Raw genomic sequence first — 25,548 nt, forward strand, 5'->3', positions numbered from 1 at the left:
ATCGTGCAGGGGCACGTTCCTTAGAGAAATGCCGGTTAGAAAGCAGTCAACAACTGCTTACTTTTCGTAACACAATGATTCATAAACTTAAGCCGTCGCCCGAAAATTGAGCGCGTGCGCAAGCAGAGCCGAAGCACGAGACGAGAGCGATGAACGAATCAACGGACGCACTGTTTCAATAAAAAAATAACCGGGACAAGTTCAACTTCGCCACCCGGTAAGCTGTCAGTTCGCGCCCCTTTTTTGGTTGAACCAGACAGCCTAATCGGTAGGTTGAGTCGGACCGGCCATTTGTGCTCAGGTGATGCACTTTTGGTTCATCACCTAAGGCCTTGTTCGGTTAATCCCATTAGCTATGGATTGGACGGGATTGGAAAAAATCGTGAAGAAATTTGATTTGCTTGGGATTTAAACCCACCTAATCTCATTCAATCCACATGGATTGAGAGCTAACCGAACAAGCACTAAGGTGACGAGTACATAGGATGGTTAAGGGACGACCTGAGATAAACCAGGACCAATTAGGCATCCTAATTAGCACCATAATCACAATTAGACGCTTGGTCGGTCGAATAGGACAACTAGCTGGTCACCCAACTTGAAATCCATATTCTTTTATTTAAAATTGAATAGCAAAAGAATTTTAGCCACTCGAATCGTCTCCAGTATTTTTTGCTCCCAAACAAGCCTTAAACAACTATCCATCTAATCTAAAGGCTTTTAAATGGATAAAATCCTTTACTAGTTAAAATTAAATAGGAGAGGATTTAATCTTCAATCCCCTCCAATCCATATGTCCTAAACATTCATCTGCCCACAGCTCAAAATCTTTTAGAATACTCCTTACCGTTATTATTGATAGACATGGCATCTCACAGCTCAGAAGTGGCAGCGGCCTTAGTAAAAAAAAAAAGAGTGGCAGCAGTTCACTATCTGTCAGCCAGATCCCCACGGTGAACGAGCGTATAATTTGCGAAGGTACAGTTCAGGCCACAGGAACTGGATAGCATTAACAAACGGAAGCACAGAAAAACACAATACCAACGGCACAAGCATGAATCACCTGCAATCGATTTTTCCATGACAGACAACCACCATCCGATCATAATTTACATAAACTACAGAAACTCCTCCCTTGTCTCTTGCTGCAGCACTACCCCCAAACATACCATCACCGTTACAGCTGAGCACCTGCAGTGATTGGTCGCAGCCTTCCTGAATTCATCACTCCCCTTGCGGTGGTCTGTTACCAAAAACAAAATCCAACAAATTACGGATTGAAACACGTCTAGTGGTATGAGTCAAAGTGGCCTAGTTGGTGTAGGTTACCTCAAAGAAAGAGTTAAAATTTAGCCTCATCAGAAATTGCCTCAGGAAAGGTGCTCTCTGACTACCCGCGAGGCGACTACTCCTCAAGATAGTGTACAGCGAATTGGACTTCTTGTTGAACTCCTGGTTATCATGAAACCATGGCAAGAATGAAGTATGGTTTACTTCGACTGAGACTGTTGAGCACGCTAATGCTATGCTAGGAACTGGTACCTTCAAGTTTTTTTTTTTTTGCGTAAAAGGGAACATAATACCTCAGTTATGTGATCAATCTCAGAAATATTTGGCCGAGTTTCATATTGCTCTATGCTCCAGCAGAACTGCAAGCAAAGCTTCATTATGCTATCCAGTATCCTAGAGACTGATCCGATGTCCAAGAAGGATTGGGAAACCAGCGCTGACAAATATCTGTTGTGCAAGAGCCTTCTTAGTAATCAACAGAAACTAACTTAGCGATGTGATGAATATAATCAAGCAAAACAAGGTAACACGCCGCGAATATCTCCATCAATTTACACCAAGTTAAAAAATCACTAATGGTATAATTAAATGCCAGTGTTTATTAAGTAAGACTGCAGAGCAAAACTTGAAAGTTGAGGGAAGATACTATTGAAGTATTAGATGAATACCATGAAAAATGAATCAGTAAAACACAAGTATTTATCGAAAAGAAAACTCATGTAATGTCTGAATCTTTATCTAAGCATTTTGAAAACTAATTATAAAAAGGAGATATTCGCTCAACTTGTTGCTTACTCTTGATGAAAGCTCACTAGCTCTGTAAAATCATGTGAATCTTGCACGTGAGATTGTAAAACATTCCACTGTGACTCAATTACATCAACCTGGAAAGCAAGTTCAATTTGGAAGGAAAATGTTATTTTCATTGGAGTGGAAAAAGTACAAGAAACAGATAACATAAGAAATGTCCCGCATTGATGTCATCAAGAACTGAATCCAATTCCAGTGTGATCCATTTACATGCTACAACCACTGAAACAAAAACATATGGAAGAAGGAAAAAGAATATGATGAACACAGGGTAGCCTATCTTATATTTACCTGGATGTAAAATTGTAGGTTTCTGATCAAGAATGCCATATGCTCCCTTACTCGCCACAAAGGCTTAGACCGTTGTCGACGCAGTTGTGTTGCAGAGTTATTTTTCCGATCCTTGCAATAATCAGAAAAATCAGCATGGTCTTTATGCATTACAGCTGCCCAGGATTTCTCAAGTTCCATTTGTGTCCTCTTCAATCGGATGAGATACTGAAAAACCTTGCGATACCTGGATAATATAATATCTTAGAAAGGAATGCAAAATAGTAAAAGAACTGTCTGAACTCCAAGTCCAACAGAGCCTGTTCTGTAATGGTTTTTAAAATATGTGCACTCAGAACAAAACCATGTCACTCGAAAAGAGTGTAGCTTTATTGAGATTAAGAATTGCTTATGTCCTACGATACTTACTTGGACAGAACATCAGGAGTGAAGAAGAGCTGCAGAGGCCAGTCAATAGAATATTCCAGAGCAATACTATCCCACCCATCAAGTGTCAATTCTGATGCAGCTTTTCCTTGTGAAGGAAGCTCTGAAGCATTAGGCTTTTGGAGATCTTTCTGAGACGTGCTACTTTTCATACCATATGATAGCATCCTACAAAATAGAAATAAAATAAATTGACAACTACAGAGCTATCCAGTAGGCGGGCTCTGAAATAAACTACTGAGGCTAATTCAAAATGTCGACCTTAATGAGACTCTGGTAAAGTACTTGTCTTCCTCACCGATAGTCTTCAGTGCAGCCTATAGGAATTAACAGCAAAATAACACTGCTATAATCAAATCTATTTGCTGAGATAAGTCATTATGAAACATAAGAGAACTACAGTAGCTATGAGATAAGTGAATGAAATGCTCAGTGATAGCGTAGAATATTTGTGTGTTGTATTGAGTAGCAGGATTACAATATATAGACCTCTACCAGATTGTGCTCCACCTGATTTATAGAAACAATGATCAGGGAGGCAATCAAGGAGATCCCACACTAAATAGGAAACACCATATAGAAAAGAATCACCCATTAGCACCTAATCAGGGGCAATCACCCAACTAGGGAAGGGGATCACCTAATTAGGGGCAATCAGCCAACACCTAATAGGGAAGGAAACCTCCTAAACATGGAAGAAAATAGGCTATCTAACACCCCCCACAGTCGAAACGTCGATGGCGCAAACGTTAAGACTGGAGCGAAACTCGAAGAAGACAGAAGTGGGCAGCCCCTTCGTGAAGATGTCCGCAAACTGAGACGTCGTTGGGACATGAAGAACACAAACATCACCAATGGCAACGCACTCGTGGACGAAGTGGAGATCAATCTCGATATGCTTCGTGCGTTAATGCTGAACCGGGTTAGTGGACAAGTAGACAACACTGACATTGTCACAATAAACTAAGGAGCTCTTTGTCAAGAGACTGTGAAGCTCCTATAGTAACTGACGCAGCCAGGAAGCTTCAGTGACACCGTTAGCAACTGCCATGTAGGGATGAAAACAAGAATGGTAATTGTCGAATTTTCGGAATCGTTTTTGACTTTTTATCGATTTTTCAGCATAAACGAAAACGGTTACGGTTATTGACAATTCGAAATCGGTTCCGGTAAAAATAATACGAAACCGAAACCGAAATCGATATTAGTTTTATCGACTGTTTTCGATAATTTTCGATATTATTTGATAATTTACCGTCGATAATTTAGTCGATAATTTGAATTACATTGCAGCCCGACAGTAGAGGCCCAGCCAAAAGCCCATCAAGACATCAACCCTAAATCCCTAATCGCCTAATCCCCTCCATCCAATCTCCTCCTGTCTACTCTGCTGCCTCCACGCTCCACGGCTGCACACGCGTCCAGGGCCCAGGGGCATGCCGCACGCCGCTAGGAGCAGGGGCACGCCGCCGCACAACCGCTAGGAGCAGGGGCACGCCGCCGCACAGCCGCTAGGAGCAGGGCCACGCCGCACAGCCGCCAGCCGGCCAGGGCCACGCCGCACGCGTGCTAGGAGTCTGTCCGCGGCTCCGCGCGCCGTCCAGGGGCTCTCCGTAGAGCGCAGCGACCAGCGAGGCAGCGAGCCACCAGGGGTACGGGCACTCCGGCGACTCCACTCTGCACTCCGGCGACTCCGCTCTTCACACCAATGGCCAGCCGCCCCCCTGCGCCTATGGCCAACTGCCCAGCGCCCTGCCGCCCGCCAACACAGAGCTGCAGAGCCTCGATTGCTCCCGATGAGGCTGTGAATCCTGCAACGATGGATGCATCTGGTGGCGGTGCACAACCTCAGGTCCGCGACATCAACAGATCCGGCTCTCAGGCTTCTACGTGTTAGGCAATAGAATATGCCATCTGTGGATATCCTAGCTGCTATAGATAGCAGATGTAAATCAGGGATAGAATCCTAGCTGCTATAGATAGCAGATGTAAATCAGGGATTAGTTGCTAGATATAGCAGATGTAAATCAGGGATAAATCAGGGGAATTATCCCTGCCTTGTAAAGCAGGCCAGCCAGCTCTATATAATAGAAGGTGCCCCCTCTCATTGAGGTGTGGCCAATTGCCCTCAACCCTGTTTCTCTACATGGTATCAGAGACCCAGGCATCGATCTAATTTCCCAACCCCCCCCCCCCTCACCTTCTCTCCTCCAGCCGCGCCGCCTTAACCAGACCGCGCCGTCTGCCCTCTCCTTCCCCTTCCCTGCACCATGAGCACCATCTCCGATGCTGCCGATTCTGCTCCTGTCCTCTGCCCCTTTGCCACCATCAACATCAAGCTCCACGTCCCCATGACCCTGGAGTTGAAACCTTCCAACTACACCAAGTGGTCGACGACGTTTCAGGCCACGTGTGGGAAATTTGGGCTGCTGCATCACCTCTCCACCTCGCGCCCCACCGATGCGGCATGGGCACAGGCTGACTTCTGCGTCCGCGGATGGATGTACAGCACCACCTCCGACGCCGTCCTCAACCTCGCCATGACCGACAGCACCCAGACGGCGAGCGCCCTTTGGAAGGCCATCGGCGAGGTGTTCCAGGCAAACAAAGCTCCCCGCGCCATCTTCCTGAATCACGAGTTTCACTCGATGACTCAGGGGGACCTATCCATTGACGCCTACTGCGTTCGCATGAAGGAGAAGGCCGACGAACTACGCGACGTTGGGCAGCCCGTATCTGAGCCCAACCTCGTCCTCAACCTGCTGCGTGGACTTAACGAGGTCTACTCCGGCGTCGCCGACAACATCGCCGGACAGCAACCCCTCACCCTCGCCACCGCACGCCATCAGCTACTCCTCAAAGAGCTGCGGTTGCAGAACGACGAGAAGACGCGTGCTGCTGCTGCCCTCCTAGCTAATGTTGGTGGTTCGCAGCAGCAGCACCAGCAGGGCGGCCGGCGCCCTAATACCAAAAAAGGCGGCCACCAGCCCTTCTACAACACCTCTGGTAGCTTCTCCAACAACTCCGGCAACAACAGCACCAACAAACGTGTTCCCTGGGGCTTTAATCCCTGGACTGGCGAACGTGTGGCCCCTGGAGAGCGCGTCACCCCTCCTGGACAGCGCCGCCAGGGAGGTTCTGGTGCCCAGGCTGGGCGCACCCTGGGCATTCTCGGGTCTTCCCCGCAGGCCCACACCGCCTTCGCTCCACTCCAGGCGTCCTCCAGCAGCTCCAACACCTCCACCAGCACCTGGGATGCAGCAGGCCTCATCGCTGCCCTGCAAAACATGCAACTTCAGGGCAACTCGCCCTGGGTTGTTGACTCCGGCGCCTCTACGCACATGACGTCCTCGGATGGTATGCTTACTCAGCGCCTTCCCCCCTCCATCTCCTCAATAACAGTAGGTAATGGCACTAGTATACCTGTTATGTCTAGAGGTCATTCCGTCCTTCCTACACCTACAACAAATTTTGCTCTTAATAATATCCTTGTCGCCCCATCCATAGTCCGCAACCTGTTATCCGTTCGTCAATTCACTCGCGACAACAATTGTTCCTTTGAATTTGACGCCCATGGTTTCTCTATTAAGGATCTCAGGACGGAACGCGTGATTCTCCGTTGTAACTGCGACGGGGACCTATACACCATGCCTGCCTCCACACCTGGCGCTCCACCTCATGCTCTCCTGGCTGCATCGTCAACTCTCTGGCATCAACGTCTCGGTCACCCCGCCCCCGCCGTTTTAGAGCGTCTCAATAAACTTCATGTTATTTCCTGTAATAAAGTACAACACTCCCTATGTCACTCATGTCAACTAGGCAAGCATACGCGTCTACCTTTTAGTTCTTCGCATTCCATAACTCATGCACCCTTTGAACTCGTTCACTGTGATGTATGGACTTCACCCATCAATAGTCTGTCTGGTTTTTCATATTACTTGGTCTGTTTGGATGATTACACTCACTACTGTTGGGTTTTTCCGCTCCGAAAAAAATCTGATGTCCACCAACACTTAGTCGAGCTTGCTGCCTCTGCCCAAACACAATTCAGCCTCCCCGTCAAATGCTTTCAGGCTGATAACGACACTGAATTCGTAAACACTGCCACCATCAAATTCCTCGCTGCTCAAGGCACTCACCTTCGCCTCTCCTGCCCCTACACATCTCCCCAAAATGGCAAGGCTGAACGTATCATCCGCACACTCAACAATTCCATTCGCACCATGCTTCTACATGCTTCACTACCACCCACATATTGGGCCGAGGGACTCCTGACAGCCTGCTACCTCCATAATAGGCGCCCATCCTCCTCTATTCAGCATGAAATTCCCTATACTCGTCTGCATAATCAACCACCAACTTATAGCCATCTGCGTGTTTTTGGGTCTCTCTGTTACCCCAACATGCAAGCAACCTCTAAACATAAGCTCGCCCCTCGCTCCACGGCATGCATCTTCCTAGGATATCCTAGCTCACACAAAGGTTACCGCTGTCTCGACCTATCAACTCGTCGCATCATCATCTCTCGCCATGTCACATTCGACGAGACCACCTTTCCCTTTGCAGCCACCTCAGACGTCTCGTCCTCTGCTTCCCTAGAATTCCTCCTCGACGACGATATGGTTTCGGTGCCCTGTCCTACTGTTGTTGCAGGTGGGACTCCATTCTCGACGCCCGTGGTTGCTCCATCCCACTCGGATGTTGAGCAACCGCCCCCAGACGTTGCAGCCTCACATGACTCGCCTTCTGCGACACCGGGCGGGCGTGGTCCCGTGCCCCCGCCTGGACCCGACGTGGTTCCCTTCCCACAAGTCTACGTCCGTCGTTCCCGTACGACGTCTACGTCCGAGCCGGCAGCTGTCCCAGCAGCCCCTATGACTTCATCGCCTCCGCCGTCGCCGCGCGTCACTCGCACCATGACGGGTGCCATTCCTCGTGTCTGCTATGAGGGGCTGGCGGCCACGACGTCATCCTCACCATCGCCGCTTCCGACAAACTACCGCAGCGCGCTGGCTGACGCCAACTGGCGTGCCGCGATGATGGATGAATATCAGGCCCTCGTCGACAACAACACCTGGGAGCTTGTTCCGCGGCCCCCCGGAGCCAACGTCGTAACGGGGAAGTGGATCTTCCGGCACAAGTTCCATGCCGATGGGTCCCTTGCTCGCCACAAGGCTCGCTGGGTTGTCCGTGGCTTCTCCCAGCGCGAGGGCGTTGACTACGATGAGACCTTCAGCCCGGTTGTCAAACCGGCTACCATACGGTCTGTACTCAGCATCGCTGCATCCCGCGCCTGGCCCATTCATCAACTGGACGTGAAGAACGCCTTTCTTCACGGCCACCTCGAGGAGACCGTCTACTGCCAACAGCCGCCAGGATTCGTCGACCCTGGCGCTCCAGATCACGTCTGCCATCTGCAGAAGTCCTTGTATGGCCTGAAGCAGGCTCCGCGGGCATGGTACCAGCGCTTCGCCACCTTCGTCCGGCACCTCGGCTTCGTCGCCTCCATCTCCGACACGTCTCTTTTCGTTCTACGAGAGGGGACAAGTCTCGCCTACCTACTGTTGTACGTCGACGACATCATCCTCACCGCCTCGTCGTCGGCCCTGCGACAACGCATTATGACTCGGTTGAGCTCCGAGTTTTCCATGACGGATCTTGGCGCCCTCCACCACTTCCTCGGCATCGCTGTCACGCGCTCCTCCGATGGTCTCTTCCTCTCCCAGCGACAGTACGCGGTCGAGCTTCTTCAGCGCGCAGGCATGGCTGAGTGTCATCCGACATCGACGCCTGTTGACACTCACGCCAAGCTATCTGCGACCGACGGGGATCTACTGTCAGAGAAGGATGCATCAGAGTACAGGAGCTTAGCGGGGGCTCTCCAGTACCTGACGTTGACTCGTCCTGATCTGGCATATGCTGTTCAACAGGTGTGCCTCTTCATGCACGCCCCGCGCGAGCCTCACCGTGCGCTGGTCAAGCGCATCTTACGCTTCGTCCAGGGGACTCTCTCCTCGGGTCTTCACATTGGCACCGGGTCTGTCACCAAGCTGACTGCCTACTCTGACGCCGACTGGGCAGGCTGCCCAGACTCTCGACGATCCACCTCTGGCTTCTGTGTCTATCTCGGCGACAATCTAGTTTCATGGTCCTCCAAGCGCCAGACCACGGTGTCCCGCTCTAGCGCCGAGGCCGAGTATCGGGCTGTGGCTCACGTTGTGGCTGAGTGCTGCTGGCTTCGACAGTTACTCCAGGAGCTACACATCCAGCTGTCGTCTGCCACAGTTGTCTTCTGCGACAATGTCAGCGCCGTCTACATGACGGCCAACCCCGTCCACCACAAGCGAACGAAGCACATCGAGATCGACATTCACTTCGTCCGCGAAAAGGTGGCCCTTGGTGAAATTCGGGTTCTCCATGTGCCCTCCTCTCACCAGTTCGCCGACATCATGACTAAAGGGCTTCCGACAGCACTCTTTCGAGAATTTCGATCCAGTCTTTGCGTCCGGGAGCCTCCCGCTGCGACTGCGGGCGGGTGTTAGGCAATAGAATATGCCATCTGTGGATATCCTAGCTGCTATAGATAGCAGATGTAAATCAGGGATAGAATCCTAGCTGCTATAGATAGCAGATGTAAATCAGGGATTAGTTGCTAGATATAGCAGATGTAAATCAGGGATAAATCAGGGGAATTATCCCTGCCTTGTAAAGCAGGCCAGCCAGCTCTATATAATAGAAGGTGCCCCCTCTCATTGAGGTGTGGCCAATTGCCCTCAACCCTGTTTCTCTACACTACGGCAGTAGTCGTGGCCTCCTCTGCCTCCGGTAAACATGGACAGTAAGAGTCAGTACAACCCTTTTGTTTGTTGTTGGCTTGTTGCTTATAAGAGTCCTCTAATTATTTGTAGCAGCGGCAGCAAGTCAGAGTCAGCGTATTATATCCACATCGTCTGCAACACCATCAAGTGTAGTGCCAATTGGTGCTGCAAATCGTGATGACACAATTAATGCAGATGTGGACATGGACAGTGACGACGATGACGATGAGCCTTCTGGCAAAAGGGCAAAGAAGAGCACATCTGAAGTCTGGCAATATTTCACCAAGTATTGGGTGACAGTGGAGGTGGATGGCAAGCAAGAGAGACAGAGGTGGGCAAAATGCAATTTCAGAGGGTGTCAGACCAAGACTAGCAAGCATAGAGCTGAGGGAAAATTTGGAACAACTGGTTTTTGGACACATCTGAATAATTACCACCATGTAAAGAAAGGACAACAGCAGCTCACAACTGGTAAGGATAGTGAGACAGGAATTGCTATAGTTAAACCTTACAAGTATGATCAAGAAGCTAGCTTGAAAAAGTTCTATGAAGCTATGATTGTTCATGAGTATCCTTTCAATATGGTTGAGCATGAAGTATTTGTAGAATGGGTCAAATCGATGCGGCCACATTTTCCTTTAAAGTCTCGTGTTACTGTTAGAAAGGATATAATGGACTACTATTTAGCTGAGAAGGATAAGTTGTATGCATACTTCAAAACCATCCGAAGTCGCTTTAGTGCAACTATGGATATGTGGACATCCAACCAGAACAAGGGTTACATGTGTGTCACTCTTCATTGGATTGATGATGAATGGAAAATTCAGAAAAGAATTATCAATTTCTTTCATGTTCAAGGGCGACATACAGGTGAGAGGCTGTCTTATACAGTGAGTTCTTGTCTATTGAAATGGTATGTTGAGAAAAAAATGTTCTCTTTGACTTTGGATAATGCCTCTGCAAATGAAGTGGCTGTTAAGGATTTAATTGTAGAACTCAAGAAGCACAGTCCTTTAGTATGCGATGGGCTATTTTTTCATGTGAGATGTGCTAATCACATTCTGAATTTGGTAGTTAGAGATGGTATGCGTGTGATTGCCTCTGCAACTGAAAAGATTAGAGCTTTTGTTGTTGCTGTTAAGGGATCACCACTTCAATGGGAGGAGTTTATGAAATGTGCCACTGAATGTGGATTGGACACCAAACCTTCTCTCTCAGTTGATGTGTCTACACGGTGGAATTCAACTTTTTTAATGTTGAGGGATGCTCTCTATTACAAGGATGCTTTTGAGAGGCTCACTTCTATTGATCGTCGTAGGTATGGTAGTATTGCACCTTCACCTAATGAATGGGACAAGGCTGCTATGTTGATTCCTTTCTTGAAAAAATTCTTTGAACTAACTGAGATATTTTCTGGTACAACATATCCAACTGCCAATATGTTTTTTAGAGGCTTTTGTGAGGTTAAGCTTTTGCTATCTGATTGGTGCAATAGTGGTGATAATATTATTTGTGAAATGGCAAATGCTATGACTTTCAAGTTTGATAAGTATTGGAAGGAGTCCAATATTGTTCTTGCTGTAGCAAATGTTCTTGATCCTAGGTTCAAGAAAAAAATGGTGGAATTTTACTTGAAAAGGATCTATAGGATTACCTACCAATCTGAAATTGACAAGTTTATTGGTGTCCTAAAAAACTTGTTTCAGTGCTATGTTTCAGCTGCACCTATTTCACATAACAATACCGATCAAGGATATGCACCTCCAATTTTAAATCAGTTTGTGAACAACATGGATGAGGAGCTTGATAACTATCTATTTGACAATGAGTCATGTGGTGCTGGTGTGGAATCAACTGAATTAGATAGGTATTTATCTCAACCACCATTGAAGACTTCTAAAGCCAACCTGAATGCATTTGATATCCTAGCATGGTGGAAAAATCAAGCTGATGAATATCCAATCCTCTCACTACTTGCTCGTGATGTGTTGGCAATGCAAGTTTCAACGGTTGCATCTGAGTCGGCATTTAGTGCCGGTGGTCGTGTTATCGATCCATATCGAAGCCGCCTTGATCCTGACATTGTAGAAGCACTTGTGTGCACTAAAGATTGGATAGTTGCATCTAGAAAAGGTAAAAGTTGTAAACTGTTCTTAGTTCTCAATGTACTTTTATAGTTTTATTCATTCATTGCCTGTTAATTTTCAGGTTCTAGAAATATTTCTTCGCTGCCTACTGACCTTGAGGTACTTGACGCCATTAAGAACAATTTGGCCAGTGAGTTTGAGGTAATAAAATATGAGCCCGCTGTCCGCTAATATTCATAACTGCTACATGTTTGAGTCAGATTTGGATTATATGAGTGCTAACACATATTTGTTTCAAAATTAGGATGAATTTTCAGATTTGGGACGTGATCTGGTGGAAGATGATGACGACATTCCAGAGATTCAGCTATAAGTATTGCAATGCACTATGCTATGTATCTATGTATGCCAGTTTGTATCTGGTTGTCTGAATGAGTCAGTGAGTGAGTGCTTATGTGCTTGAGTCTGAAACTTATCACATGACATATGTTATTTGACGTTTAGTGAGATGAACTTCTGGTCTTTGTGGATTGTCTTGCCACTTGTGGTTGTGGACTTGCAGTGTATCATTTTATTTCTAGCTATGGTTATGGAATATGGACTATGATATTCATGGAATATGGACTTATGGCTATTTCACTTTTTTGGATGCTATATAATATATAGGTATTGTGATTATGCCGTAATAGTAAGTATTGTTATATGATCAAGATTTATAGATATTATCATGTTCTACGGCTTGACATGTTTATGAGTTTATCGTTTTTAAATATCGTTTTGATGGTTTTCGATCGATTTCGATGCGTCTTCGATCCTTTAGTTATCGTTAAATATCGTCGCCGTTTTCGTTACCGTCAAATATCGTACTGCTATCGTTTTCGAAAAAATAATATGAAAGTGAAAGTGGTTGAGCTTTCTTCCGATCGTTTTCGACCGTTTTCATCCCTACTGCCATGTATTCGGCCTCTGCACTGGAGCGACATTGTAGGCTGCCGCTTGGAGGACCAGGAGACGAGGTTGTCTCCAAGGAAAATAGTGTACCCTGAAGTAGACCTGCAAGTATCCAGACATCCGGTCCAATCAGCATCTGTGTAGACGAGCACAACAGAGGTCGTGGATGGGCAAAGTAGGAGACCATGACTAAGAGTCCCACGGAGGTAGCGTGGGATACGCTTGACTGCCGAGAGGTGAACATCCTGAGGATCATGCATATGAAGACACACTTGCTGAACAACATAGGAGTTGTCAGGTCGGGTGAAAGTAAAGTACTGCAGAACACCAAGTTGCGATACTGAGTGGGGTCGCTGACAATGGTACTGATCATGGCAGAGACCTTAGCATGATTGCCGACAGGAGTACTGCTGTGAAAGGAAGAGTCCCTTTGAATGTTGTTGAACGGCCACACCTAAGAAATGATGAAGGGTACTGAGATCCTTCATGGAGATTGCCTTCTAAAGTGCAGTGATAATGCGACGCAGAAGGCCCTGGCTGGAAGCAGTGAGAACAATGTCATCCACATAAAGCACCAAGTAAGTCATGTTTGTCCCGTGATGTTATATAAACAGCGAAGTTTCCGACTTGGCTTCGACAAACCCTAGAGTGAGTGAGTAGCAAAGCAGCTATACCAAGCACGAGGCACCTGCTTCAGACCATAGAGAGACTTATTGAGACGACAAACAACATGAGGCTAAGTGGGATCAACAAAACATGTGGGTTGAGAGCAGTAGACTGTCTCAGTGAGAGTGCCATGTAAGAAGGCATTCTTAACGTCAAGTTGATGAACTGGCCAGTGCTGAGAGAGTGTCAAGGACAAAACAGTGCGGATTGTGGCCGGCATGACCACTATGTTGAAAGTCTCATCATAATCCGCGCCGGGACGCTGAGTAAAACCACGAAGGACCCAACGAGCCTTGTATCTGTCGAGAGAACCATCAACATTGAATTTATGATGGAAAATCCACTTGTCGGTGACGATGTTGGTGCCAGGAGGCCGAGGAACGAGATCCCAAGTGTTGTTGGAGAGCAGAGCGTCGTACTCTTCTTGCATCGCTTGGCGCCAATTGGGATCGGCGAGGGTGCTGCGATAGGTCTTCGGTACGGGCGAGTGAGTCATGGCACTGAACGCAACAGGCACCCGAAAACCAACCTTGTCGTGGGTGGCCATCCTGTGCTGGTTGACCACCGGTGTGATGGGAACAACACCGGTGGGTAGTCTAGTGGGCGCAGGAGCCACGGGCGTCTCCGAGACAGCACGTGGTCGTCGATGGTACACCTTCAAGGTTGCAGCCGGTAGGGCTGCTGGTGCTGCGTATGGCGCAGGCACCGAGCCCATGCATGGTGTGAGTGTCGATGTGTCGGGCGTGGTGCGGGCGAAGACGCGGATGTCGGGGGCCGCGCATGAAGGCGGAGGCGCGGAAGTCAGGTGCCAAGCGGGAGCCAGACATGGTGCAGTTGCGACTGATGGCAGGGGCAACAACACGGGGCCCTGTTCAATGGCAGGCACATTGGGCTTAGCAACCGCGGCAGGCGAGGTCTCTAGTGAGGCGAGGCGAGTACCTGCAGTGGAGGGCCCGATCGGCAAGATCGACTCCTCAAGCTCATACAAAAAATCAAGGTTGGTGATCGAGGCTCGAGAGCCGGCAAGGGGAAACGAGGCCTCATCAAAAACCACATGGCGCGAGGTGAGAATTCTGTTGGTGGAAAGGTCCAAACAGCGATAGCCTTTGTGATTGCTGGAATAGTCAAGAAAGACGCAAAGGCTAGAGCGGGGAGCAATCTTGTGAGGAGCGGTGGCGGACATGTTGGGGTAACACGCACAACCGAAAACGCGAAGGTGGTTATAGGTAGGGTGAGAGCCGAAGAGGGCGAAATAGGGGGTGCCATAAGTAAGGGTTTTGGTGGGTAGCCGATTAAGGAGGTATGTAGTGGTGTGAAGACCTTCGTCCCAATAGGATAGGGCGAGGGGGGCCCGAAATAAAAGGGAACGGATGATGTTGTTAATGGAACGAATCATACACCCGACTTTACCGGTTTGGGAGGACGTGTAGGGGCATGACATCCGGAGCAAAACACCATGAGTGAGAAAGAAGGTGCGGGTGGAAGAGTTGTCGAACACCGACCGTTGTCACGTAGAATGCTTCGGATGGTGCAGTCGAACTGTGCCTTCACATAAGAGAAAAAATTAGCCAAGGTAGTGAATGTTTCGGATTTGAGGCGAGGAGGGGACGTCCAAAGAAAATGCGAGCAGTCATCAAGAATAGTAAGATAATATTTGTAACCGAACACACTGGAAATGGGAGAGGTCCACAGATCACAATGGATTAAATCAAAATTCTTGAGAGCTCGCGAAGTAGAGTTTGCAAAAGGTAGGCGAGTGTGACGCCCAACTTGACAAGCATGACAGATGGAATCACTAGTAATGTTATTACAACCGATGACAGAAGTACTAGTGAGTTTGGACAAAGCCTCATGTCCAGGATTGCCAAGGCAGCGATGCCAAGTAGTGGAGAAGATAGTGGCAACGAGGGCACAGGACACCGGGGAACATGTTGGAGCAGCGAGGGTGTAGAGGGGCTCGGAGCTATTGTACCTTGCGATCACGCTCCTGGAATGAAAATCCTTCACAGAAAGGCCAAGAGGGTCAAACTCGACAGAACAATTGTTATCATAATTAAACTGACGAACAAAAATAAGGTTTTGAACAATATCGGAGGCAACAAGAATGTTATTAAGATAAAAGGGACCCGGTATGATGGAGTAGCCAAAAGTTGTGACAGGTAAAGTGGATCCATTTCCAACAATGATGGAAGTGGAGCACGATGGACGAAATAAGGAGATGTTACCACTGTCGGAGTCATCTGACTGGAAGCACCGGAATCCATGACCCAAGTCCGTGGCGCCATGAGGACTAAGGGTCATGGTGCTGAAGTTGCTGGCGAGAGACTGTTGATCATAGGATCCAGTCCACGGAGTCCATGGCGCAGTCGGGGAGGCAGGAACCGTAGGAGGCTGCTGCGGAGTCCCAAGCTGATGCAGTGACGGACCGAGCTGATGTTGAACCAGCCCGACAGGCTGGAGAAAATGACACGACAGAGGGGTGTACTAGGTCAGAGCAGCGAAGAGCGCCTACTGTGGTGTGCCCTGGTGTGCAGACGAATGTACACCACGCTGTTGTCCAGTGGGGACGAGCCACATTGTGATTTGCTCGGTCCATGGATTGCACAACAAAGGCCAAGGCGACTGAGCCTTGCATCCTCCGTTGTTATTGGGGCAACGACGTTGACGACCACTAGCAGAGGAGCCCCCGCCATGGGTGTTGCTGGTGGGTCGACTGGTACCACTAGCCGTGACACCTCCAGAGGAAGGGGCGGTGGAGGAAGCAGTGATGCCGGCGATGAGGGCGTTGGCTGGAGTCGGAGGTGGCGCGCTGGAGTCAATCTCCTCAAGGATGAGGTCATTGCGGACGTCGGCGAAGGAGGGGAACGGCTTCGAGCGCTTGAAGTGGACCTTCATGTGGGCGAACTTCTCATTCAGGCCATGCAGCACGTTCAAGACGAGGGTACAGTCGTGTTCTTAAGGCGCCTAGGCGAGCAAGTGCACCAGACAACCGCCTTAGCGCCTAGGCGGGTAAGGCGAGCAAGGCGGCTAGTTTTGCCCGAGCGCCTGGACGCCTAGGCGACGCCTTAAGAACAGTGCAGTCGTGGATGACCTCACCAAGATCACAAGGGCCTCGGCCATCCCCTTCATCTTGCGACAACAGTCGCCGATGGAGATATCGCGCTGCATGAAGACACGAAACTCGACATCGAGGCAAAGTGCGCGAGCTTCGCGATTGCCGAGGAATTGCTCCTCAATGGCAAGCCAGGCGTGGCGCGCAATGCCACCAGAGCTGCGAGCAGACTCCATCAGCTCGGGGGAGAGTGTGCCCAGCACACAGGACAGAACGACGGCATTCATGCTCCACCAGGATGGCATGGCGGGGTAGGCGACGAAGAGGAGAGATGGTCGGTCAGGGCGTACCGCTCGAGGGCGAGCAAAACGAGATTGCGCCAACGATTGTAGTGGAGAGAAAGGGAATCCAAAACCACGGGCACAAGGGCACGAAGGTTCTAGATACTCGCGCCTGCGCGTTAAGGTTGGCGATGAGGGAAGCCTTGAAGTTGGGGTCTTCAACAGCACTGGCGTCGTTGGTCGGGACGCCGCCCTGGGGTGGTGGGAAGGCGGCGTTGTGGGCGACGACCGCAGTGCGCTCAAGATCGGAGGCGGCCTGGTGTTCCCTAGCGAGGGAGTCCTGAGCGACACGGACTCGATCTTGGACGGCGACGACTGCCTTGGCTACTTCATCGCGGCGGCGACCAAGGCCTAGAGAGCTATCTCCTGTGCAACGTAGGCGACGGACAGAAGCTCTGCATGGGCCATGGTGGCGCAGCATAGGAAAAAGTAGGCATGGAGGAGTTTAGCGGAAGCGATAGGTCACCGGATTGTGAATGTCTCGTGATACCATGATAGCATGGAATATTTGTGTGTTGTATTGCACTGAGTAGCAGGATTACAATATATAGATCTCTACCAGATTGCGCTCCACCTGATTTATAGAAACAATGATCAGGGAGGCAATCAGGGAGATCCTACACTAAATAGGAAACAACCATATAGGAAAGAATCACCCATTAGCACCTAATCAGGGGTAATCAGCCAACACCTAATAGGGAAGGGGATCACCTAATTAGGGGCAATCAGCCAACACCTAATAGGGAAGGAAACCTCCTAAACATGGAAGGAAATAGGTTGTCTAACACTCAGAAGCAGCCTAGAATCCTCCTTAAATTGGACATTTCTAAAGCCTTTGACACCATGTCTTCGACCTTTCTTTTGGAGGTTTTGGAAAAGATGGGGTTTGGAAGTGTGTGGAGAGATATTATTAGGCATCCTTTCTACTTCCTCCACACAAATTCTTCCGAATGGTGTCCCAGGTGACTTCATCTCTCATCATCGAGGTATGAGACAAGGAGATTCCCTCTCTTATGCTCTTTATCATTGTTATGGACACGCTTAACTTGCTGATTTCTAGAGCAGCTGAAGTTGATCTTCATCCCCTCTCCTCGAGAACCATTCTTCACAGGCTCTCTTTGTACGTTGACGATGTGGTCCTATTCTTGAGACCTACAACTGCAGATATTGAACTGACACTCGAGAACCTACAACTACATCTGGATTGAAGACAAACATACAAAAAAGCAGGGTGCTTCCTATGCAATGTGCGCCGGACTAATGAATCCATTCAGAATCAGCTCCCCTATAAGGTGGATGGCTTCCCCTTTAAATATCTTGGGTTGCCTCTATCTTTGAAGAAGTTGACCAAGACACAACTGCAATTTCTTGTAAACAAGATTGCCGACCTCCTTCCTAGCTACAAGGCTGATATAATGACTAGAGCAAGGAGAGCTGTCCTGGTTCAGTTTGTACTCACTGCAACTATAGTTTATCATGCTATGGCTCTGGACCTTCCTCAGGGAATAATTCATGCCATTGATAAAATCAAGCGAGGATTCTTATGGAGAGGAAGGAAGAATGCTAACGGAGGGCATTGTCTTGTTGCTTGGAAGAAAGTAACAAGGCCTAAGGAGTTTGGGGGACTTGGGATTTCAGATCTTCAATGCCTAAATTAGTTGCTCAGATTGAGATGGTTGTGGCTTAGGAAAACTGAGCCGGACAAACCTTGAGCTGTTTTCAAACTCCATGCAGATTCCACAGTCCTTAGTTTCTTCTCATTGGCCATGATAACTGAGCTAGGTGATGGTAAGTCAACACTATTTTGGAAAGACAGAAGGCTGTTGGGCAAAGGTCTACAAGATTGGGCTCCTCATATACTCATATTGGTGTCAATGGTTGGTAACGGGCGGAACACACTGTTTTAGAAAGATAGATGGCTCAATGGGGAGACCGTTTCTGATCTGGCACCAGAAGTGGCTGCTGCGGTTAAGCCTAAGGTGGCTAGTTCTAGAACAGTGGCTCAATGTCTTTCTAACCGGAGCTGGGTTGCGGATATCAAACCAGTGCTATCCATCAATGGCATTCGTCAATATCTTACTCTTTGGGATTTGCTGGAGAATGTGGTTCTCACTGAGGATGATGATAAACATATTTGGAGGCATACTACTAATGGAACCTTCTCTTCCAAATCCTGCTATCGAGCCTTTTCTAGGGGTCTATTGTCTTTGAACCTTGGAAAGGACTTTGGAAGTCCTGGGCTCCTCAGAAATGCAAATTTTTTTCTTTGGCTTGCTTTTAGAAACAAGTGTTGGACTGCTGATAATCTGGAGAAGAGGGGGTTGCAGCACCCTAGCAGCTGCCCTTTGTGTGACCAAGAAAGGGAAACAACACATCCGGTGTTTTTGCTCGTCATTTCTGGTTCCTTATCTTTGACTCTCTCGGGATGAGTCACCTCGCTCCTAGGGCTGATGAGCGGTCGTTTGAGGACTGGTGGAGGAAGGCCAGTAAGAGTACAAGGAAGGATAAGAGAAAAGGGCTAAATTGTGACATCATCTTGGGGGCTTGGTGTCTCTAGCTACATAGAAATAGAACGGTCTTTGATGGGATTCAGCCTTTCATTTAGAGGGTGCAGCAGCTTTTAAGTGACGAGTTTTCCCGTTGGCTCATGGCGGGCACCAGGAGTTTGGGTCAACTTGGGTTCCCTAGTTCCATGAGTTATATCGGATCCATCCCTTTTACTCCCCGGTAATCTTTTTGTTCTTTGCTTTTCTTTTTCTTCTTTTCAGTTTTTGGCTTTGGATGTAATTCCAGTTTGGTTTTTCGAATATAAAGATTTGCAGCTCCTGCACGTTCTAGAAAAATATATATATACTCAGATTGATTCCCAGGAAAACTGCCAACAGAATTGCTGTCGAAGCCTTGGCTGATGGGAGATGGATGAGGGACATTCATGGAACACTCACTTGGCAAATCCTTCAAGAGTACTTGCTTAACTGGGAGAAGTTAGATGGGATCATCCTGCATCAAGGAATTCCTGACAAACACCTGTGGAGGCTTTCTAATTCAGGGCAATACACGGCCAAATCAACCTATGATGCTTTTTTTTCAAGGATCATCTTTCTTTGGGGAAGCTGACCTGGTTTGGAAAGGATGGGCTCCCCCTAAATGTTCCTTCTTCATGTGGCTTGTTGCCCATAATCGCTGCTAGACAATAGACCGGTTGGCTAAAAGGAACCTTCCCCACCCCACTCTTTGTGTTCTATGCGATCAGGGAATGGAAACTATTAGCCACCTTCTAGCTGGTTGTGTGTTTGCTAGACAATTTTGGTTCTGTTTTTTGCAAAGGCTCAGTCTGTCTGTCCTCACACCTCAACCCGGGATGGAGTCCTTCATGGAATGGTATTAGTCACGATTAATCGTCCAAGTCGGTTTGGGCCAATCGCGATTAATCACCCAAGTCGGTCAGCCAGAACAACCAGCAAGTCATCCGACTTGAAAACATTGGTGCCTGCAGGTTGTGTCTAAGGCAGATAAGAAGGGGTTAAACTCTCTCATCATATTAGGGGCCTGAATCTTGTGGAAACACAAGAATGACATTGTCTTCAACGGAGCAACCCCTCATCTCTCTACTGCTCTCTCCATTGCTGGAGAGGAAACCTGGTGCTTGAGCAAGGCCGGTGCTAAAGGCCTCCAGCTCCAATAGGCACAGGAGGAGGAGGATTGAGGAAGATCTTTTGCCTTAAAGTCGTCAGGTCGCTGGTTGGTGCTGCTGGGTTTCTTAACCGGCTCTCTGTAGTCCAACCTTGTGGTTAGTGTGTGTGTGCCTAAGCTTTTGGCTGGGCGGTTGTACCTTAGTTTTTTCCCTCCTACTTTTAATGAAATGATATGCAGATCTCCTGTGTATTCGAAAAAAAAATATAAACAGCAACAGAACATAAGATTGTGAATCATCAAGAGTTCAAAACTTTGGATCACAAAGAGAAGTAGGGAACAAGTTACTTACCAGCTGAAATGGAATCATGAGATCTGCTTCGGCTGTAGATTGACGAGGTGGTAACCGCATTAATTGGCGGCTTTCCTCAAGAAAACACTAGGTCAGAAGCATGATCACTCATGTCAGAAAACAAGCCCAAAAGACAACTTTCAGAAAATATTTATAATGATCTTAATACAACAATTGAGAAACATGCACGTAAAGGAAAGGAAAAGTCATATGTCATGGATAAAGAAGTGCATGCTTACCTGGAAAAAGTCACCTTTTGCTAAAAGAAAATAATCTTTCAATGCCTTCAAATGACCGTTGAGATCAGCACGTACCACCACTAGCTTTTACCAAAAATAACAGTAGGTGGCGTCTCTTCAGCCTTCACAATCAATTATTGACAGAATATACTATGGTTTGAAACATCAGTACCTGCCAGAGATGATTAGCTGCAATTGTACGTATTGAGCCGACAGCAGACTCAAAAGGTCGTTTGTGAAATTCAGAAGAATGCTGCAGAAGCAAGTAACCATATGCCCAAATCAGTATAGCCAATTTATGAAGTTAACATAAAAAATATTTGTAATACAGCAGGGAAACGTGCATGCAACAAAAGATGGTGGTAACATAAAACAGAACCAGCAGAAGTTGTGTACTTGACAACTTACCTTTAGCTCCTTGAGCATAGAATCAATTTTATCAGCTTCTGCTTGTGGCAGTAGTTCTTCTGCTCTGATGTTAGAGAAGTTTGCCAGTTCTTTTGGTACACCAGAACCTCCTACAGAGCTTTGCATTCCATGAGATCCTACAGTTCTGATTACAGGATCCTGCAATGTAGCACTAGGACTTGGATTTCGAAGCACCCTTATTGCTTTGCCAGCGAAGAGAATGGACTCTGCAATTCGCATGTGGATATACTCAGGCAACATGTCCTGTGAAGTGTGGGATAAAAAATGAAGGATATAATTATCATTGCTAACAGTTACTAGATAATATACAGGCACTTTTTTAAAGAATATAAGCATACCAATGATACATGAAATCCCGTATGCCAACTAGCCAGGGATGTGTCTTTAGCTAATTTCTGCTTTAACTTATCAGAAACATCACGCTGAGATGATTCATTCTCCACATCCCTGTCATCTTGCCTGAAAATGAAGATGAGAAACTCAAGCTTTATATATTAGGAAAATAACATGGGTTAACACTCAACATTTAGGACTACTTGTCATCCGATAGGTATCAGATTCCACTCCAATTGTAAATTTTATATTTACAACCCATTTTGTCGTATCCCTCATCAACAACATTAGACTGCAAATGATATGTATTAAAAACACTACAGATACTTGCAATGTGCGGGAATCTATCATTATTGCAACTAATGTGAACTTGGGGAGCTCAATTTGGAGCAATTAGGTCTACCAGATTACAGCTGACAAAAATGAGACATCAAAAACAGGAACAAAATAGCATGAGGAGCCCTGTAGGCACGTTGACCTTCTAATGAAAAACTCGCTGTACTGATCTTGAAGAATCCCATAAACCATCCAAGATGTCAGCTGGTTGAACATGACCTGGTGTCCATGCCAAAGTAGCCTATCCTTTTTAAAAACAATAAAAAGGAAATGAATGAATAAACTCCCACGGTTAGGGGCATACGCAAGAGAATTGAGAACACACTGCAAAGTAACTGCAATGAAGATGGAAACACAGAAGTTTCCATGCAAAGCATGAAAGAAATCAAAATTACAGTTTTATTCTCTTTGACAGCAGATATATAAATAAATGGTAAAGTTGTACCTCTGAATGCAGCTTTGCAGTTCTGGAACCCCACAATGGCACCGTTTGTGCAAAAGATTAAGAAGCTGGCCACCCTTGATGTCTTTATGCTGGATTTCCATAACAAGCTCATACAGTGGAGGCAGAAGGACTTCAAACTGTAATTTAGCGCAGCAACAACTATAGTAAATGCCAATAAGTAATAACCAAACACATAAGAAAAGTAAAGACCATAATATAATGTATACTATCAAAATACAGCATAGATTTGTCAGCAATATGGTAATTGCAAACAGAAAACACTATTGAGAGATGTTCATGGACATACCTTGTTCAACCCGTGAGTTACTGTCGCGAGGATAGGCAACGGATCTGATAAAAGGTTTTGCTCAACCTGCAGAACAGCTGATCTGTATACTGACAGAATCTCAGTGATACCATTGGCAATTGCCCTCCTGTACACACTCCCTTTTCTCACTTTCCCCTTCTGGGTATTATCAGAATGAGGTGATGAAACATCTATAGAAGACTGAATCCAGCTCAGGTCGCGGGACTCGGTTGCAAAGCGATTCAGTTCTCTGTAGTAAAATCCCAGAGATATGAGCCTCTCAATAGCAGTCCTGCAGAATAAAAGCCATTTAGCATAGCAGCCTCTATTTGTGTTGGACTCCAATTAGGTGCATCATGTTATATATTCATTATAATGCCAAAGGCACTAGCATATTCAATAAGACATTTGAGGGCATGTTTGGAAGAAAAGTATTTTTATAGTTTCCAGGGAATTTTAAGAGTATTGGAAACTCCACTCAAACCTAAAGTTTTCATGACATGGCTAGCTTTTGCCTAATACCATGATTTACAATGTTGTACCCCAATGGTGAAGGCGGCAGGGTCCCTTTCACCAGGTCATAGGTTCAAACCTTGGCCCTGCATAAAAAATCTTCTCGTTGTTCCTCATCTGCTCTCAGGCTATGACTCGGCTATGCGCCACCCTCAGGCCTAGGTGGGCCTTTGCAGAGTGGGCAGCTTGAATCAGCCCATTAGTGATGGGAGGACAGGGTTCGGGGGTTTCTCGGTTGGGACCGTTGCCACGGCCTTCTATTAATGTAATACCGCAAGGGTGGGCTTACCCTCCCCAGCTGAGTTTTTTATCCAAACAATAGCTAGTGTTCTTAGAGCTGACCAAAACTATGGTTTTGTCATGACAATTGCAAAGTATAGTATTGTAAAATCATGGTTTTGTGAAACATTGTTACCAAACAGGCCCTGAGCAGAGTGAAGTTCAGAACCTGTGAACATGAACTCTAGTGGATTAAGTATCAATTTTCCCAGTTATCCAGAGGCGTGTTTTCCACTTCCCAGGAACCAAAAAAACGGAAAGCTTATTCCTGAGCAGAAGACGGGATATAAGTATCGATTTTCATTACCATGAAATTTGTGCTCTTCTAATGAGATAATGGCAAAATGTAGATTGTATAACTCCAGACTGATCGACTCAACCAGTGTATGTGTATTCATTGCATTGCAAATTTCACAAAGCATGCTATGGTCCAAAAATGGATGGCTATGGCGATAATTTCATGAACTAATAAACATCAAGTGACGAAATTGTGCTTAGGCATGCATAAGAACCACCAATAAAGGTAATTTTCTGCATAAATTTCTCCAGAACTCGGTGGCACCTGACCACACGGGGTGGTAATGGATCATGGCCCTAATACTTGCTTCATAAATCAACAAGGCCCTTAATTTTGTTAGTTCAAAATTGTATTGTTTTATGATCCGGCCCTAACTTGATTCGATCCGTAAATTTGCTAGGCTAAATTAAATGGCCCGTTACCACCCCCTCCACACCTAACTCCATATCCGCCCACAGCCGCACAAAGATCCCAATCCCAAGCAGATCACGGACGCCGCATAGCACTACAGCACTGCCACATATTCGCGTCCGCGGGCGGGTGTAGGTGTTTGCCCTTACCTCTCTGATGGCTGGAGGAAGGTGAGGTCCGGCGCGAGGCGGAAGGAGGGGCCCACCTCACCGTCTCCGTTTCCATCCTCGCCGGCGTCCTGGGAGGCGGCGCGGCGCCGCGGCAGAGAGACGTCGAGGACGAAGTCGCCGGTGAAGCCGAGCAGCGCGAGGAGGAGCTCGTGCAGCATTGCGGCGTCTTGGTGCCCCCACGGCGGGGGTTTCACTAGGGTTTCGCCGAGATCTCGAGAAATGGGTATAGTGAGAGTGGGAGAAGAGAAGGAAAAGGGCGGGGACGGGCGGACGGCGGAGTTTTAGTTCGTTTCAATGGATTTTTGAATAATTCTAACCGTGCTGCTATGAGTTTGCGGTTAACTTACTCCCTCGTCCGACAATTCTAAATTTGAAATAATTCAATTTAAAAAAATATCATTTTGATAAACTTAAAAAAATGATATCAGCACGTTTATCTCCAAATATGTTTTGCAACCATAGATGTTAGTATTTTTTACAGATTTTGATAAACTTAAAACTTTTGGCTCCAAAAAATGATAATTGCTCTTTTTAAGCATACAGGAGTATAAATCTCCAATGCACTGTTTTGATCCTTTGAATTGACTTACATTCTGATAACCATAATTTAGGCACAAGACATTAAACTATATGATTTTATGTAGAATACATTTGTATGATATGTATGTGCTACATTTTCTATATAAGAGTTAGATGAATGGCGTGTTATAAATTGCAAGTTAGAAATATAACCTAATGATACATAAAATGAAATTTCATTTTTCGCTCTATAAATTTAAGATATAAATTTAAGATACGATTATATCTAAATTATTGGAAAAAGATGGAGTGTCAAATTTCAAATCAAATAGCCTATTTTATTAAGTAGATTCTAATTTCTCCAAAATAAACTTATCCAAACGCCCTCTAGATAATTTTTACCAAAGATATTAATATTTTTTATAGATTTAGCTAAACTTAAAGAAATCTCTAAAGACGAGAATTGTCTTTTTTGGGTTGGAGGTAGCAAGAAAAAATATCAAATACATGATATGGATACCTAATGCATTTGTAATGGGTATGTCAACTGAG

General features: G+C 46.7%; 1 protein-coding gene across 2 annotated transcripts; it reads right to left on the reverse strand.

Annotated features, from left to right (window-relative positions):
* Nucleotides 1-984: 984 nt before the first annotated feature.
* LOC100381625 (Gamma-tubulin complex component 4) lies at nt 985-24,780 on the reverse strand. 2 transcript variants are annotated; one of them, XR_004849981.1, is made up of 16 exons: nt 24,457-24,780; nt 22,807-23,098; nt 22,500-22,636; nt 22,197-22,295; nt 21,724-21,844; nt 21,365-21,628; nt 21,129-21,209; nt 20,957-21,040; nt 20,718-20,804; nt 3,079-3,134; nt 2,800-2,985; nt 2,392-2,617; nt 2,075-2,174; nt 1,584-1,737; nt 1,330-1,452; nt 985-1,243 (listed from the first exon to the last, which is right to left on the reverse strand). XR_004849981.1 is itself a non-coding variant. In NM_001174442.1 (16 exons), exons 1-16 carry the CDS (start codon nt 24,633-24,635, stop codon nt 1,178-1,180), a joined length of 2,244 nt encoding a protein of 747 aa, NP_001167913.1. In that variant the 5' UTR covers nt 24,636-24,701; the 3' UTR covers nt 1,028-1,177. The 2 variants fall into 2 exon arrangements, 1 of the variants encoding a protein (NP_001167913.1); NM_001174442.1 differs by having other exon boundaries at nt 1,028-1,243; nt 2,086-2,174; nt 24,457-24,701.
* Between the last annotated feature and the right edge of the window lie 768 nt (nt 24,781-25,548).

The sequence above is a fragment of the Zea mays genome, chromosome 6 (genome assembly GCF_902167145.1).
Source record: "Zea mays cultivar B73 chromosome 6, Zm-B73-REFERENCE-NAM-5.0, whole genome shotgun sequence".
Taxonomy (NCBI): Eukaryota; Viridiplantae; Streptophyta; class Magnoliopsida; order Poales; family Poaceae; genus Zea; species Zea mays.

Bases quoted from the DNA above. Each gene is read 5' to 3' on its own strand.
- LOC100381625 (NM_001174442.1), bottom strand. From the start codon at position 24,635: ATGCTGCACGAGCTCCTCCTCGCGCTGCTCGGCTTCACCGGCGACTTC. The intron at 22,637-22,806 runs GTATGTCCATGA...GCTAAATTACAG, and splicing joins TAACTCACGGGTTGAACAAG to TTTGAAGTCCTTCTGCCTCC. The intron at 20,805-20,956 runs GTAAGCATGCAC...CTTCTGACCTAG, and splicing joins CAAAAGGTGACTTTTTCCAG to TGTTTTCTTGAGGAAAGCCG.